Here is a 17,352-nt window from a genome sequence, read left to right as displayed (position 1 = left end):
TTTACTAAAGAATACGAATAAAATTCCATTTTGTTTTACTGATGACGTTCCAATTTTATAGTGTTCCGATGTACAAAAAATACTATTAAAATCAACATCAAAAAGAGGTGCGAGGCTCCTAGTTATTACGGGCCGTTTATAGCTATCAGTAAAAACCATCATTTATAAACATGTTAGAGCTTTATTTTGAGAAAAAAAAAATTTATTAATTCAATCTTAAACCTATCTTAAAGCTAGACAAAAATTCATAAAAATAGCCAAATTAACAATGACTGGCAACTAACTTACTGGTCCTATACGGACACTCTAAGTTAAACTATAACACTTAATACTAATGCCTTTCGGCCCTAAGATCTATTTTAATTCAATTTAAATTTTATTTATTTTTGTATTAGAAAATTTAAAAAAAAAATAATATCAAGATCCTTTTTTATTTTTACTTAAAACTACTTAAAATAAGTTCCTTAACATAAAACTTAAAGCTAACTTAAACTGCCTATTCTGCCTATAAACTACTTAAAACTAGAACAACCACAGCAGCAAATCTATCTATCTAACGTTTTTTGTTTTTCATATTTTGTTGTCTTTTTTTAATTTCCATGTTTTGTTTTATTTTTGTATTTTTTTTGCCACCATGCCTATTCTACAACTAAACCCTAAAACTATAAAACAATTATGTAAGCCGGCCAAGGCTTAAAACCCCATCCCGACTTACCCACTATCAAGTGCCGATTGAAGCCACCAAAACTGGTTCTTCTGCTTCATCCTATCATTTCGGTCCCGTTCGGACACAGCCCTACTGAACCGAAGGAGCTCTGCGCCGCCTTGTGCCATGATGGACCGATTGTACAGGAGTCGCCTATCCACGGTTCGTCGTCTGACATGGTAGATTAGCGGAACTGCCAATCTATCCTGTATCAGAACGTATCTTTCTAAAAAGAGGAATGCCTCTGGTGGAATGAACCCGCTCAAGAGTGCACTTTCAAAATACTCGTCGTTCGGATAGAACGCCCGAAAGTTAAATTGTTGGTCGAAGACATAGCTCTTGAAATGTGACCTCGAACGAGTTTTATCACGAAATTGTCATGTCTTTTGATTCGAGCCCCCTTGTATACGACCTTGTTGGAATAGTAATGCACATAAGACGATGCGGCTGTTCGATATAAGCCGGTACACTGTCGTAAACACTGCCGCTCAAACACCCGAAACTTCTCCACCTGGCAACGTTGAACCACACAGGACAACCATAAACGATCATCGGCCGTATGAGGGCCATGTAGCAAAATACCTTCACTCTGGGGTCAAACCGACTGCCGTTTCGACAGAGCGAAGGCTCCTCTGGCCCTGGTCAGAGAAGCATTTATATGTCTGTCGAAATATAATTACTGATCTAACCAGATACCGAGGTACTTCACTAAACTTTGGCTGCCCGTGAAGATCAACAATGACTATCTTGCGCCAATTCTTGCACGTATCCCTCGTGGCCCTAGCCAACGGAGTCCGGAACAGAATTGTCTCCGACTTCTGGACATTTATTTTCAGTTTCCAGTCGTCGCAATATCGCTGAATCTTGTCGAAATCACGCTGCAAGAGAATTCTAATAACCTCAACCTTTCGGGCTGTTCTGTACGCATTTAGATCGTCGGCGTAGGCAATTGCCTTTGTTAGACTACATATCAGATCGCTGGTGTAAATGCTGAAGAGAATCGGCAAATTCACCGCTCCTTGTTGAAGACCATTATTAATTGAGAATGTTGTGGTAGAAGTTACATTGCCACTTTTGACAACAAACTTCCTACCGTTAAGCATATCATAAACTATATACAACAATGGCTTCCTTATGCCAACCCTGCTCAGTTTTAGGTAAAGACCCTCTAACCATACGGTGTCAAAGGCCTTTTCCAAATCAAACAAGAACAGCACCTGTGCGTTGTTGTTTTGATTTATTCCATTGGATATCAGAAACGAGTTTAGACGCAGCATGAATTGTGTCATGACCCGCCTTGAACCCGAACTGTTTATCCGGAATTATTTTGCTGTCCGCAGCCAGTCAGAGCGCTATTGATGATCTTTTCGAAAACTTTGCTTATACTCAGAAGAAGACTTATCGACCGAAGATTTGACGGGTTGGAGTTGTCCTTTCTCTTTTTCGAGGAGGATGAACCACAGCGCTCTTCCAATGCACTGGATAATATGTTTTATTGAGTGCATTATTGAAGAGTGTGGTGCAAATGTCAATCGCCTCCATCGGTAAATGTCTTAGTACAACGTTGGATGTACCATCGACACCTGCTGACTTTTTGTTAACTTCCCATAGGAAGTTATTGTAATGGGTCCGATTTGTCAAATTGAAAATTTTGACATTTCTCGACGTTTCAAGGTCCCTAGAGTCGAAATAAAAGATTTTTAGAAAGATGTCTGTGCGTGCGTGTGTACGTACGTTTGTACGTCCGTACGTCCGTACGTTCGCGACGTTTTTTTCGTTGTCCATAGCTCAAGAACCAGAAGAGATATCGACTTCAAATAAATTTTGTTATACAGATAATAAGGCAGAAAGATGCAGAAAGGGCTCCCAAGAAAATTGCGTGGGTGGTTTTTTTGCCATAGCAGTTTGAAAAAAAGGTGAAAATTTTGGTTAACCCTAAATATCTTACGAACCAAAAACGCTAGAGACTTGAATTAAATTTTATATAATAGATTGTAACGTGATACCAAACAGGTATATTTTTTGAAAAAAATCAATATAACGGTTTTTTTTTTAAATCAATAAAACTGAAAAAAAAAATTTGTCACCTGAAAAATTTTACGACTGAAATATGATTTTATCTTTAAAACAATTTTGTGCAACGAAGAATAATGTTTTTGACATCTGATAAAATTTTGAGAAAAATCTAATTGACAGTTTTTTTATAAAAAATAAAAATCTAAAAAAAAAGTTCGTAAAAATTGAATATCGATTCAAATATCTTTTCAAAAACTTGAAATTAAGACTTCAAACTTATTTTATCTTATAAGAAATATTGTTTTCAACATTCTGAAAAATTTTGAGAAAAATCGAATTGACAGTTTTTTTTTAAAAAAAAAAACCTAAAAAAATAATTTATAAAAGTTGGTAAAAATTGATTTTCGACTCAAATATCTTTTCAAAACTTTAAGATATTGGCTTTTATTTACTTTTATCTTTCAAAAAATCTTGTTGTCAACTTTTAGTTAAAGTTTGAAAAAAATCGAATTTACAGTTTTTTTACATAAAATAAAAACCTAAAAAAAAAATTTATAAAAGTTGGTAAAAATTGATTTTCGACTCAAATATCTTTTCAAAACTTTCGGATATTGGATTTTATTTATTTTTATCTTTCAAAAAATCTTGTTGTCAACTTTCAGTTAAAGTTTGAAAAAAATCGAATTGACAGTTTTTTTTTACAAAAAATAAAAACCTAAAAAAAATGTATAAAAGTTGGTAAAAATTGATTTTCGACTCAAATATCTCTTTAAAAATTTTAAGTATTGGCTTTAAAGTAATTTTATCTCATAAGAAATACTGTTGGTAAAATTTTTAAATAATCGAAGTGACAGTTTTTTTTACAAAGACTCTAAAATAAAAACAATACTAAAACTTCGTAAAAATTTACTTTCGACTCAAATAGCTTTTCAAAACTTAAAAATATTGGCTTGAAACTTATTTTATTTCACAGAAAATATTGTTTTCGATATTCAGTAATTTTTATATAAAAATCCAACAGTCCGTTTTTTCATATAAAAAATAAAATATTCAAAAAGAGTACGCATATTTGGTAAAATTTGATACAAGTACATAAAGACAAACTTTTAAGCAAGACAAATCGACAGACGGGATGGGAAGTTATCAGTGTGGGTCGCATCCCAGCCTCTTTTTTTTTATTGAGTTGAAGATGAGCTGAAGTTCTACCTTTGTCACTAACAAGGGACTTGGTCCCGTTTGCTCGGCGATTATGGCATTTGCCAAGGAATCGTCATTGAACCGCATGAAACTGATGCGGTTCTCAGATCGTCATTGTGTGATATCATTTCGAAGGTAAAAGTAATAAAGTAGGGCTCTAATGACATCAGTAACAATGTTAATGATGAAATTATAATAATAAAGGTGAGAAAATGCTCACCGGTCAAATGTTTCAGATTCCATTTTTCAATTTTTAATGATGGATTTTACTGACAGCTATAACATGCATCTTATGTAGCATGTAAGAATTCATTTAAATGTTTATGTTAATTGGAAATCTTTGAAAATTTAGTAATAATTTTCATGGATAACAGAATGAAATTCAACAATAAATGTTGACATTTTAATTTTGAAAAGATTTTTATTTCGTTTTTTTTTTTTTTTTTTAATTTCAATCTTCTCTGATGACTTCACACACGTTGCATATTTAATAACTTTATGTAAACATTTATTCATATACAACATTTTGAAATGTACATGCAACAAAATGCTTTCAAATATTTCATTTTTTTGATAAATAATTAAAATGTTCTTTTTCTTTTTTTCTATAAATTTTTCCAGGCAGTGAAAATGATGTATCAAATGTGGTTCTAGTTTCACGCCCCGAAGAAGTATCCGATGATGCTTTGCCAAATGAAATTTCCGCCCCCTATGAGGTGCCACAATTCCCCATCGAGCAAATTGAAAAGAAATTACAAATTCAACGGCTTCTCAATGTCAAGTAAGTATATAATATGTATATGTACTTATTTACATATGTACCTACGTATTTAAGTTTGTGCAGCAAGGCTGATTTTATATCTTCTGTCATGAGCGGTTTCAATATTTTTTTTAATGGGGGAGGGTTTAAGAGGTCAAACACAAAATAAACCAATTTTAGTTTTTGAAGCAAAAAAGTGGAAGTACACTAAATTAAAAAAACTAAAGGAAGCAATGGAATTTAAAAGATGAGAAAAAGTATGATTTTTTAAAAAGTCTACAAAAAATATATTCTAGATCAGGAAGAGGAAGTAAACCCTCTTTTTAGACGCCCATGTTTGAACTACGTAACTGCAATAAGTTTTGTTTAAATTAATGTACGGAACGTAATCGAAAATTTTATAATTTATTCTATTAAGTCTCCTTACCTACTGATACATACCTTAATTACAGAAAAAATGTAATGTGTTTTTGTGTGTTTGCAACTGGTTCAACTAAATAAACCTTCAAATTGCTCAAATATGGATGTTATGACTAGGAAACTAACATCAGATTATATTAAGTTGCATAACTTAATCATTATTGATATATCAATCTCAGGTTTGTAAGATAATACCGTCGAATAACTTTGTTAAGCACTGCCAAGCACTTTTATACACTGCCAATCACTAGGATGAGGCCACATATTTTTCAACCGATTTTCGTTCTTTATACCTGCTGGAAATTTCGTACCAATAAAAATTTACTACATTTGAGTAGGTAGATATTTTCTTTAAAAAAAGTAATAAAATTAAGGGGTTAAATAGAAAAAACAGTTGGAATTTCCCTATATTAATTAAAGAGTACTTAAAAACAGTATGAAAAAGTGCGTCACTTGGATGAGGCCACATGAAAAATCTTATAAAATATCAAAAAAATGAAAGAAATGTTTACAGTTTTTGGTTTTCAAACATTTATTTATTAAGTTTTTCTCAATTAATAATGATATGATTAATTTTCGATATGACCTCTATTAGACGGTTTGGAATGGAATCATAAAGTTTTTTTAAATAGTCAAGTGAAATCTCGTCCCAGGCATCACGGATAGCTTCAATTAAGGAGTCCTTGTCTTCAAATTGTCTACCGCCTTCATATTTGTAGCTGTTTCCGTTCATTGTTAGAGAAAGAAACTCCAATTCGATTTTGCCATAGTAGGTGATAGCTCCCCACACCATAACACCTGATGTACGGCTTTGATGTCTTCCCAAAATTAGTTCCTCTTTTCTTAAATCATGGAAATAAAAGTTGTAAACATCGGGGCCGTCAAGGCTAAACTTTTTTTCATCCGAAAAGACGACGCGATTCCATTGACTGCTCCAAAGTTCATTCGCAGCTCCTTGTGTACTTGCTTTAGAACAGGTTTCTTTTTGAGTTTTCTTCTCTGGATAGTACCATCTTTTCTTATTATCCTTCGGACTGTGGAAATACTGGCTGATACTCCGCTTTTGGACCTTATTTTAGTAGCTGATTGAGTAGAATTTGAAGCAATACGTAAAATTAACCGCTTTTCTCGGGATGTTGTTGCTTGGGCTGTGCGTCTTTTTTGGTTTTTTCCATAGTTTTGAGGATCAGCAAGACAGTTGTTTACAACTGTCTTACTTCTGTTCAGCTTCCTTGCTATTTCTCGGCTTGAGAGTCCCATTTCCTTGAAAGCATCGATTTGTCCTCTTTCTGCTACTGACAACGTCTTTCCGGAACCCATTTGTAGTTGAAATTTAATAAAAATAGTTATTTGTAAAACGTTCTTAAATATTGTAACCCAAATTTTGAAAAAAATTGCTCATCTGAACTTCTACAACGAAATATTGGCAATGGCCTCATCCTAGTGACTCACTTTTTTATATCCTTTTTAGGTAGCTCATTCATTAATGTAGGGAAATTCCAACGGTCTTTTCTAATTAACCCTATAATTGTATCCCTTTGTTTTAAAAAAATATGTACCTACTCTCATGTAGTAAAATTTTCCGGGTTAAACAAATTCCAACAGGTATCGGACCGAAAATCGGTTGAAAAATATGTGGCCTCATCCTAGTGCTTGGCAGTGTAGTTTACCTCTTTAAACTAAGGTTAAAAAAAGACATGAAGGTTCTTGTGTTACAAAAAGTGGATGTTTTTGATCCAAAGTTTTAAGTTTTAAAATTTAAAACTTGTAGCTAACTTTCACTTAATTTTTTAGAATAATTCAATTGACAACACTTTTTTTTACAAAACACGAAAAACCTACAGAAAGAAATAATTTTTGACCCATTTTTCGGCGTCAATTTTTTTTTCTCACACAAAATATTGTTATTAATTTAAAATGATACTTTTAATTGGAAAACCCTAATACTTTAACTGAATAGAATTGAATAAAGCTATAAGGTTAAAACCCTACAAACTATAACTTTTTTCAAAGCATGGCATGTACAACATAGAAGCAACAATTTGAATCAAAGAAGTCAAACTCAAACTATGCTGGATCTAACAGGTGACTCATTCCCACTCATGAGTGTAAACAGCTCCTTCCATCGATAAAAGCTTCCAAACATACAAATGATTTCATATGCCAATTTCAGAGTGTTTTGAAATCTACTCCATAGATATGTACGAATACTTGTACAATTCCGGCATCGCAACTTCATCGGATTTAGATCCTAACAACGTAGTCACACTGGATTTCGATAATCTTCATTTGCATATGATTAGGTTTTGATTAGGATTGATTTCAAAAACTCAAAATCTGCGAAGCATTTTTGAAATTCAGCTCTAAGACTTAAAACGTTGTCTGCATATTTTTGATAGGACAGATTTTTACTTAAACTTAGTTTTTCCATACATAGGAAAGTGCGTCAAATTTTTCTTTCTTAAGTGAATTTTCTAGAGAACTAGTTTGCAGTTTAATGCTTTAACTTAGTCACACAAATTCGTAATAAGCTAGGGGGTCATTCCGTAAAACGATAATCGTTAGACGATATCGTTTAGACGATAGTCTCACTTCATGTAAGACGATAATCGTCAAAACGATAGCATTTGCACGATAGCTAAGAAGGTATCGTCTGCTATTAATTTCCATTGATAACTAAGAAAATTAAAGTACAAAAGTTTCGGTAAGTTTCAAATAATACAATAAATTCGGTAACTAAGAAAATTAATAGATGAATGGGACCTTCTTTCTATTCTAACATTTTTTAATATATTTAAACTTTGGGGCGGAGGAACATTGGTATATTCGACAGGCAACGATTTTAGTATCGCTCTTGCACAAAGCACTAGTCCAAAGAAGTTTTAGAACCCACAAATATTTTTCAAGCCAAGTTATGTTCTCTGTGGATAAAATGGAGTCTTCACTTCCTTCCCTTGGAGAAAATGAGCTGATTTACAAAAATATCAGACATTGAACAAAATTTTTGATATTATAGTTTATTCTTCGGCGGCAAAAAATTAAAAACAAAAACTGACAATAACAATAAACATCACAAAATAGTTGGCATGTTTATTAACAATACATATTTTGCAAATTTTCAAAATTTCCCATAGAGAAAAACCAAGTTTAATAACATTTTCAAGTTATTAAACAAGGTTTTCTTTCGTTGAGTTCATTTTGACATTTTGAATATACTCAACGAACTTATACTGAAAACGATTTAACGAGACGATAGTGATAAAGTTACGTGAAGCAAATTATTGACGATATCGTTAATGATAATTGTTTTGACGATTATCGTTTTGAAAATTACGGAATGACTACCCTGATCTTTTCCCTGTAGTTTAGGTTTAAGTCGGGTAGATGTTTTGTTAAATCTATCATAAAAATTCTGCCACAATACCGCAGCATGAAATATGCTGCTGTCTTAATTTGTAGTTATCGAAAATTGACAAATTCTTCTTTCAATTTAGAGTAAGATAGCCAACGTAAGAAATCCGAAAACTGAGGCTGATTTAATCCACGAGATTGTATTACTGCTAAAAAATCTAAAATTTTTCCTGTCATTGAAGGGGTTGGAGAAGCGTTACCACTTCTCAAAAAAGAGTGGAAGCAGATTTTAGATAAAAAGAGAAGTAGATTTTAAGAAATGGAAGTAGATTTCAAAAATGAACTTTTTCATATTGTTCTACATATTTTTAAATAACATTATTTCAATGAAAAAAATAAAAAAAAAACTAGAATTATTGATTCATCATATAATGTTACATTTATTAAATTAATTCTTGGTTGTTGGCATCGAATGGTCAAATGAAATGAGTTTAGGATGTATTGATTGCAAAGGACGAGTTCTACAAGAAATAGTTATTGAACTTCTATTACAATTCAGTACATCAACAAACCTTTTTTCTTTGTTTTTGGACAACTTGAAAATATCTTTTTATATGGAAAACAAAAAATCAAATTCAAAATAACACTAGATCAGAACTTAACACAAATATCAATAATAAACAGAAAAGAAATAAAATTCACGACTGGTTCGCATGAACTCGCTCATGTATCCAAAGAAAGTATGTTAAAAACTATTTCCTGTATTTTAAGAATTAAAATATACCGGCAAAAAAGTTTGTTTTTAAAAATGTGAATGCCATTTGATTTCTCAAGAAAACTTTAATTTTTTTTGTAAATTTGTATTCTAAAATGGTTTTTGAATTTTAGTTTAAAAATATTTTTAACTTTCCATAGAAAGTTATTGTAATGGGTCCGATTTGTCAAATTGAAAATTTTGACATTTCTCGACGTTTCAAGGTCCCTAGAGTCGAAATAAAAGATTTTTAGAAAGATGTCTGTGCGTGCGTGTGTACGTGTTCGTACGTCTGTACGTCCGTACGTTCGCGACGTTTTTTTCGTCGTCCATAGCTCAAGAACCAGAAGAGATATCGACTTCAAATAAATTTTGTTATACAGATAATAAGGCAGAAAGATGCAGAAAGGGCTCTCAAGAAAATTGCGTGGGTGGTTTTTTTACCATAGCAATTTAAAAAAAAGGTGAAAATTTTGGTTAACCCTAAATATCTTACGAACCAAAAACGCTAGAGACTTGAATTAAATTTAATATAATAAACTGTAGCGTGATCTCAAAAAAGTATATTTTTTGAAAAAAAAAACTATCGAACGGTTTTTTTTTCTAAATCAAAAAAATTGAAAAAAAAAAATTTGTCACCTCCTAGATTTAACGACTTACATATGATTTAATCTCCAAAACAATTTTGAGCAAATTTTGAGAAAAATCGAATTGACAGTTTTTTTTACAAAAAATAAAAACCTAAAAAAAATTAATAAAAGTTGGTAAAAATTGATTTTCGACTCAAATATCTTTTCAAAACTATAAAATATTGGCTTCAAACTATTTTTATCTTATAGAAAATATTGTTTTCAACATTCGATAGAATTTTGAAGAAAATCGAATTGACAGTTTTTTTTTTCAAAAAATAAAACTAAAAAAAAACAATACTAAAACTTGGTAAAAATTTACTTTCGACTCAAATAGCTTTTCAAAAATTAAAAATATTGGCTTCAAACTTATTTTATTTTACAGAAAATATTGTTTTCGATATTCAGTGAGTTTTATATAAAAATCCAACAGTCCGTTTTTTCATAAAAAATAAAATCTACAAAAAATAGTACGCAAATTTGGTAAAATTGGTACTAGTACATATAGACAAACTTTTAAGCAAGACAAATCGACAGACGGGATGGGAAGTTATCAGTGTGGGTCGCATCCCAGCCTCTTTTTGGTATATAGTTTTGAACTTATTATCAGACGTCTTGCATTTCAATTTTGTAAAAAATGATGACGCATTTTCAAGATATCAAATTTCGAAAAAATAATACTTGTTTTTAAATTGAAAATAAAAACAATTACAAATTTGTCGGAAAAAAATAGTTTAGTTCTAAAATGACGATTCTATCTGACGTACCTTTCTGGCGCAAAACAAAAATATTTTTTTATATTGAAAGAAGCCAAACTAAGAACACACATTAAAAAAAATCTATTGTTTTGTTTTTGAAAAAAAAATCGAATCATCGATTATTTAGCGTAAAAATTTGTATTGGTACTACTTTAATTTTTAGTTTGAAAAAAACATGAAAGACATACAGACAAACCCACAAAATTTGGGGCCCCACTTTTTTCGACTTATCTACCATCGTAATGTCATGTTTTATTAAAATTCCGAATTGAAATTTGTTTACGAATACAAAACTTGCATACAGGTAAAATATGTCGAAAATAAAAATGACAAAAGGGCTAAACCAGAATACAGTAGACAAAACTGGACCTCACTGCAAATGCTAATACCCAAGCGATTTTGTACTCTCTAGAAAGTTTTAAAACTACACACAAGAGTGGTAACGAGAAAAAAGAAGTATATTCAGTCTATTTTTACTAAAATAAAGTAGGTAGAAACACAGATCTTAAAAATGAAGAAGATTTCAATATTTTGATGACGGTGCGAAGTATGAAGTAGATTTTTAATTTATTTGAAAAAAAAAAGAAGTAGATCTACTTCATTTGAAGTAAAATGGTAACGCTAATGGAGTACCATCTATTGCAACAGAAATCAATTTGAAGAGAGGAAGATTGTAGGTTTGTAGGATAATTAAATATGCCCTTCCCTGTTGAAGTTTTACGCACCGGCATTAGTTCCAATAATTTCTCAAAAACATTGAAATTCTTGTCACACGTACGTACAAACAGCTAATTGAACTATGCGCATAATGTCCGTACTTTTGTCACAGACAATGGAATCAACTTCAAAAATTGTTGACTTTGCTTTGACCGATCACTTTTGTTTATTGCCAGCCAAATTTCTAACTCCTTCAGCAACTGTATTTCAAGACAAACAGAAAACTTGAAAACCTTCACACAATTTTGTAGCTTTGATCAAAAATACTCCATTTACCAAGATCGGAATCTTTCGTACGTTTCACTCTCCCAAACCCGTTTGTTTACATTGTTGTATTTGTAATTTTGACAATTAGTCCATGAATAGATGTGAAAACAAACAAAAAAAACGATGCCGTGCCGTGGGCTAGCCGCACTTTCCAAAGCAAAAACAAAATGGGCAGGTTAATATGTTTTATTCAGGTTTTTCTTTTTACTTTTTTCGATGAAAAAGTCAGTTTTAAGCTTTAATTTTGCAGTCATTTTGTTGATAGCGAACCAATGTACAATTTTGTCCTGAAAAAAGCATGTTCAACATCATTTTATTGTAATTAATGCACTAATTTAGAGTGATCACTACGAAATTCTTTAAATTTCATAATGAACCTGGAATTTTTTTATGAAAGAAGCGTTCGAAGAACCATCAAATTAAGGGTTCGAGCGCATTTTTTTGTATTGAATTATAATAAACTTTCGTTAATGAACGCCCCAAATATTTTTTTTGCAAGTAAGCAAAATCTGTATTAATTTAACTAATCCATGTATATTTATAGTTTGTTTTAACTGATTTAAGCTTCTAACTATTTCTCAATTCCATTTGGATTAATAAATATTAAGTTTACAAAAAGAGTTATAATCGAAAAATACCTTATCCATATCCATAACATTCTTGATTGATGGATGGATACATGTGTTTGCTATAAAAAAAATTGCATCAAAGGAACACCAATGTTTTAAAAAACTAATCAGAACGATTATAGCGAACCTGTTAAATGCAGAACAAATAAAATGAAAACTTTGAAATATATCAGAAAATAAAAACGTGAAAAAATCGTTTTAAATTCATGTACAACTCATTAAATAGATCAAATAATCGAAATTAATGTTTATTGTTGACGTAAAGAAGATTTTTTTAGTGAATTCCCACAGTTTAACTCAAAATATAATTTTCATTCATTCCGTAAAAATATTTAGTTACCAAAGTTCAAGTTAACTTATTATTGTTTAAAGGGAATGTTCAATAAAAGTGCTGCTATATATTAAAAATGCTTTACACAAAGCAACTTATTTTTAAAAGATGGTTACCTCAAATTTGTATTTCAAAATCTAACTACAAACAAAATTCTAACTCAAAAAGAAATTTTCATCAATATTCCTACAACAAACAAAACTAAAATTTGGTCTTGCAATTATAGAACTGCTTAAATGATGAAAATACTAATTTAATTGAGGAATCTAAACTAGCTAAAGTTGGCAATGGAACTTCACAAGTATGATTCTCGTAGCATTGTCTGTACAAAGAAATACGGAGGCATCCGTCTATTGTTTCCACCTGAACTTCTAACGTCGCCAAAAAATGCTCTAAGTCATCTATATCCGAAAAATTGTCTGTTTTGTCGTTTAACAAAGTATTGTGTTACACTTTTGTCCATTTTCAATTATACTTAACCAGTTGCAGCTCATATTGCGTTCGCAAATAATTTAAGTAAATAAAAAATAGCACTAATAAATCATTAAATATGTATTTGCATTTACAACATTTATTTTGATTGAAATTAAAAAGCTATACAAATCTTCAAATTTAAGACCATGTCAGTACTTCAGATTCTGTTGGTTTGGATTGTTTAGTTTTTGAACGAGGCCATAAAACATTCAAAATAAAGCATTTAGATGTGCCTGCAGTGCAGACTATGATGAAGCATTTTGATGGGCTGAACACTAAATGTGAGAATGTGTTTGGTTTTTGCATCATTTCACGCACACTTTCTCACATTTAGTGTGTACTTAGCTTGTAGGCAAACTGAAATGTCAGTCTCAGATTCCGATCTTGGTAATGGAGTATTTTTGGCTTTGATCAAACATTTCTTGGTGAAATCGCCTTCTGTAAAAGGTCTCACTAGCAACTCCGACAAAACATAACTTCTTCACTTCCATGAAAAGCTTTAAGGGAGTCATCAAATGTGACGGCCTGTATTTTAAAGAATTTTTATGAATTTTTTTACGACTAGTAAATAGATACAACTTTATTGTCATTTATTAAAATAGTTCGACAGTATAAATATAATTTTAAATTGAAAATATTGTAAAGACAGTATAAATATAATTTTAAATTGAAAATATTGTAAAGAACACCGCCGTTAACAAACTCCACCTCTAAAAAATGGGCTCGCACTTCCTCCACGGTTCCGGCTGATTGGCTTATCTAAAACAAACAAATTAAACGGTGTTTTAATCTGTGAGCCCAAATGTATGGAATGAAAAATTGGACTTTGGGGAGACATTTGAAAAAAAAAACGCGAATTTTGCGTTTTATTTTATTTTTTGCTATAAAAAATCGACATTTTTGGAATGTTTGCTTGTCGATAATTCATTCCATGCGTTTACATGTGCTGAATCCAACCCATCAAATTTCAAGTCATTCGGTCAATCCGTTTTGAGATACGATGAAGGAAAGTTTTAAAAACTCGTTTAAAGTTTCAAGTCCTCTTAACTATGAACATATAAACTTACCTTTCAATCGGCAATGCCTGGTTGATAGAATATTCCTTCCTCTTCTTCTTTAAACTCTTTCAAAGCAGATTGTTCAGCTTTTGAATCAATTCTGGTTTGTTTAACGGCATCACTTACGCGCCGCTCAGAACGTGAGATTCGATTTTCATCACGTTTCTCAACATACTCGTAAGTAGGAGCACCGCGGCCTACAGGGCATCCCATAACCGACATTACTTTTATTAAAACGATATTATTTCTTTTTCTTTAGGTTTATTTAATTTTTATCTCTTTTAAAAATAATCTATTCGCGTGTCTAGCCTCGTTTTAATCAAAGAAGAATAATAATGTGTCTGTCCCAAACGTCAAACAATCGTCGATTCCGTTTTACTATTCGAATTCGAACATGAATCGATGATGTTTGACGTTTCGAAAATTGAGGAGTAGCTTACATTTAGAACAACAAATTATAATAGGGGTAGCTTACATCTAGAACAAAAAAATTCATAACACTTTAAAATTACCTTCAAAACCTTCATTAAAGATGATAACTATAGGATCCCTCTGTAAGTTTTATTTTCCATCGCGGATGAATGTAAGATACTTTACCCCATATTTTCCCATGGACCTGCTGTACCTTTAAAACGACTTCAAATTTTGAAAAATCCCTTCTAGACATATTAAAGTAGTAATTTATGAAAAAAGAAATCAATTTTTTGAACTCATCACATGGAATGACCCCCTTAAAAATTTAAAAATGCAAGTTGTGCCTTAATTAAGCTTAGTCCGCAAAATATACGATATCAGCCATATGCGGCCCGCGTGCTGCAAGTTTGACATGCCTCATTTAGATGTACACGTATCAACAATTAGTAATTTTTGACTATTAATACTTCTTAGTAACCAGGAATTAATTTATTGAAAAGTAAAAATAGCTACAAACCAAAATTATCTAAGAACTTTCCATCCTGTGGTTGGACGTGCTTATTGAATGCACACTTCAAAAAGCACGTCTCATCAATGCATACGTGCTGCTATCACGTCCGCACCATACGAAAACATTATTTTTATTATTCCTATTTTATTAATTAGATATGCAAAACTAGTGTAAGATATAAACAAAATTACATTTCTTGTTATTTGTACCTTTACCTATATTGAAATTGAATCCATACCAGAATAAATAGAAGAACTATAAAAACAAAACAAATTAGAAGCCACCCCCGCACAAGTTTAACTTAATTTTGACATACAAACAGAAAAAAGAAAGAAATAGTTTCGACTTTGGAACTTGAAACCTAATGGTTCCCCCCACTCTACATCTGATTTTCCAAAAACAGAAGTACGTCTTTTTATACTTGACTATTTATAAGCTTCCTTAAAGTTTTAAGCTGATGTCGCAATAAAGATTCTTTTTTTAATACACTGAACTCCCACAATTGGTCTGAAGGCGTCACTTAGATAGTCTTGAGTAGTAATGAACATCATCGGTTGTTGATTAACTACCTACCTACCTATTAAACAATTTTAAAAAATTCGACAGTTGAAAGATTGCACACTTGAACTAACGTCATTTAAAACAATACACCTTTAGGCCTACGGCCATAACCTCTAAAATGTCGTGTTATAATTACCCTTATGACAGAATTTGATCGACATTTTTTTTTTATTTTATCGTGGTCTTTCTATTTGTCAAAGCACGAAAAATATAGGAAGATGGTTTAGTGTTTTTCTTTTGTTCGAAGGGGGGGTATATACGAGTTGTCTCATTGCGTGCTTTTTCTGGGGTTTATGTTGGACTTGATGGGAGGACTCATGTATGACGGTAGGCCGGCTGCGGCACTGTTCTAATGACATAATTCCGGAGGTACCATTTCTATGGATTATTTGTGTGGCCGGTATTTGTGTGGTGTGGCTTTCAAGTTCATTATTGACAAAACGCGGTAGTATGGTCGTTGCATTTCGGACGAACGGTCTATTCGAGCTCTAAATGCTTCCACTTAACTGTTCAAAGCTATGTATAGCATTGCTCTACTTTGTGCAATTTTAAATAAATTATTATTGTTAACATGATGGTTACCTTTGATTAATGTTTATTATTTGTTTATATTAAATACATTATCTTTTTGTTTGAAATCGGATACAAAATAATAAGTGAATCATTATAAGTGATTAGTAATCGAATCAGTGATTGTATACGACGAACACGACCGACCGACGACGTACATACGTCCATTTGAAATATTATAGTAATTGGTGTATTACATTATAAAGCTCGTCCATAATGTGTTAATAATACGCAAATATATTATGGACTTCGTATACCTTACCTTATAGTGCTTATTGTAGAAAATGCCATTGAATTCCATCCTATTGTAACCTAATTAGTATTTTGTGACGTTCTTTCATCGCGTAGTTACCTTTACATACACAAAAGAGACGCACGTGCAACTTTATAATTATTTTAAGATTTCCGTGTAAAATTAGAATGGATAAGTATGTTTTTGTTTTGTGACGCTTGATAAGCTTAAGATTTTGTGTTGCTCGTATTTATTTATTTTTGTTTGTAGAACTAACATACTTAACCTTTAACCACATCAGGTTTTTGAAAAAGAATGCTTGAAAATTCGGAAAACCTATTACAGCTTTTTTTTTGTAGAAAAATAAAATTTTGATAGGTTAAGTGAGATATTTGAAAACAAAATTAATACGTACAGTGGGTTACAGCATAATTCATCCAGCGAATCCAGAAACATTTATACCCCTATTAAGCCAAATTCAAAAAATATATCCTCGACACTAAAATTACATATTAACATGTGTTTTATTTTATTTTTATATCTCGTCTGGACCCAGTTACTACGCCAAAAGATATAACTTCCCACTTAGTATCTACCAAGAGCATACCTTCCAGCTCATCTTTCAGGTGTACTAAGATCAGTAAACCAAAAAGCTTTGTTTCCTCTTTTAAATTAATAACGAATCCCACTTACTTTGATTCTATTTGCAACCCAAATATATGGCCCGCAGAGACTTTAGTCAAAGAATTAAACTAAGTCAAAAACAGGGTGTTTCTTTGAAAAACAAATCAAAAAACTTAACAGGCTTGCGCTCTTCTACCAAAACGTAAGGGGATTTCTTAGCAAGGTTAGGTTAGGTTAAGTTATAGTGGCTGTTCAAGATGGAAACGGACACAGTTAGACCAGTTTAATGGCCCATTGTGATACCCACATGAATCTTGAGGCTTCCTCCTAAGCTCAATGGAACCAGTTAGAGTCCCTTCCGAAACGTGAGAGG

The 17,352-nt window shown here is 31.7% G+C and overlaps 1 protein-coding gene across 4 annotated transcripts in view; it reads left to right on the top strand.

The window, feature by feature from the left end:
- Positions 1-17,352, top strand: part of LOC129948440 (AMP deaminase 2) — a 108,473-nt gene that overhangs the window by 51,320 nt on the left and 39,801 nt on the right. For all 4 annotated transcript variants that reach the window (XM_056059443.1, XM_056059442.1, XM_056059444.1 and 1 more), the window contains exon 2: positions 4,541-4,700. In XM_056059443.1, coding sequence (XP_055915418.1) covers positions 4,541-4,700 — 160 coding nt within the window. The remainder of the gene's footprint in view (positions 1-4,540; positions 4,701-17,352) is intronic.

Source organism: Eupeodes corollae, chromosome 2, assembly GCF_945859685.1.
Source record: "Eupeodes corollae chromosome 2, idEupCoro1.1, whole genome shotgun sequence".
In the NCBI taxonomy this organism is placed as follows: Eukaryota; Metazoa; Arthropoda; class Insecta; order Diptera; family Syrphidae; genus Eupeodes; species Eupeodes corollae.
The sequence above is the reverse complement of the archived record's forward strand: the minus strand, read 5'-3'. Positions and strand labels throughout refer to the sequence as shown.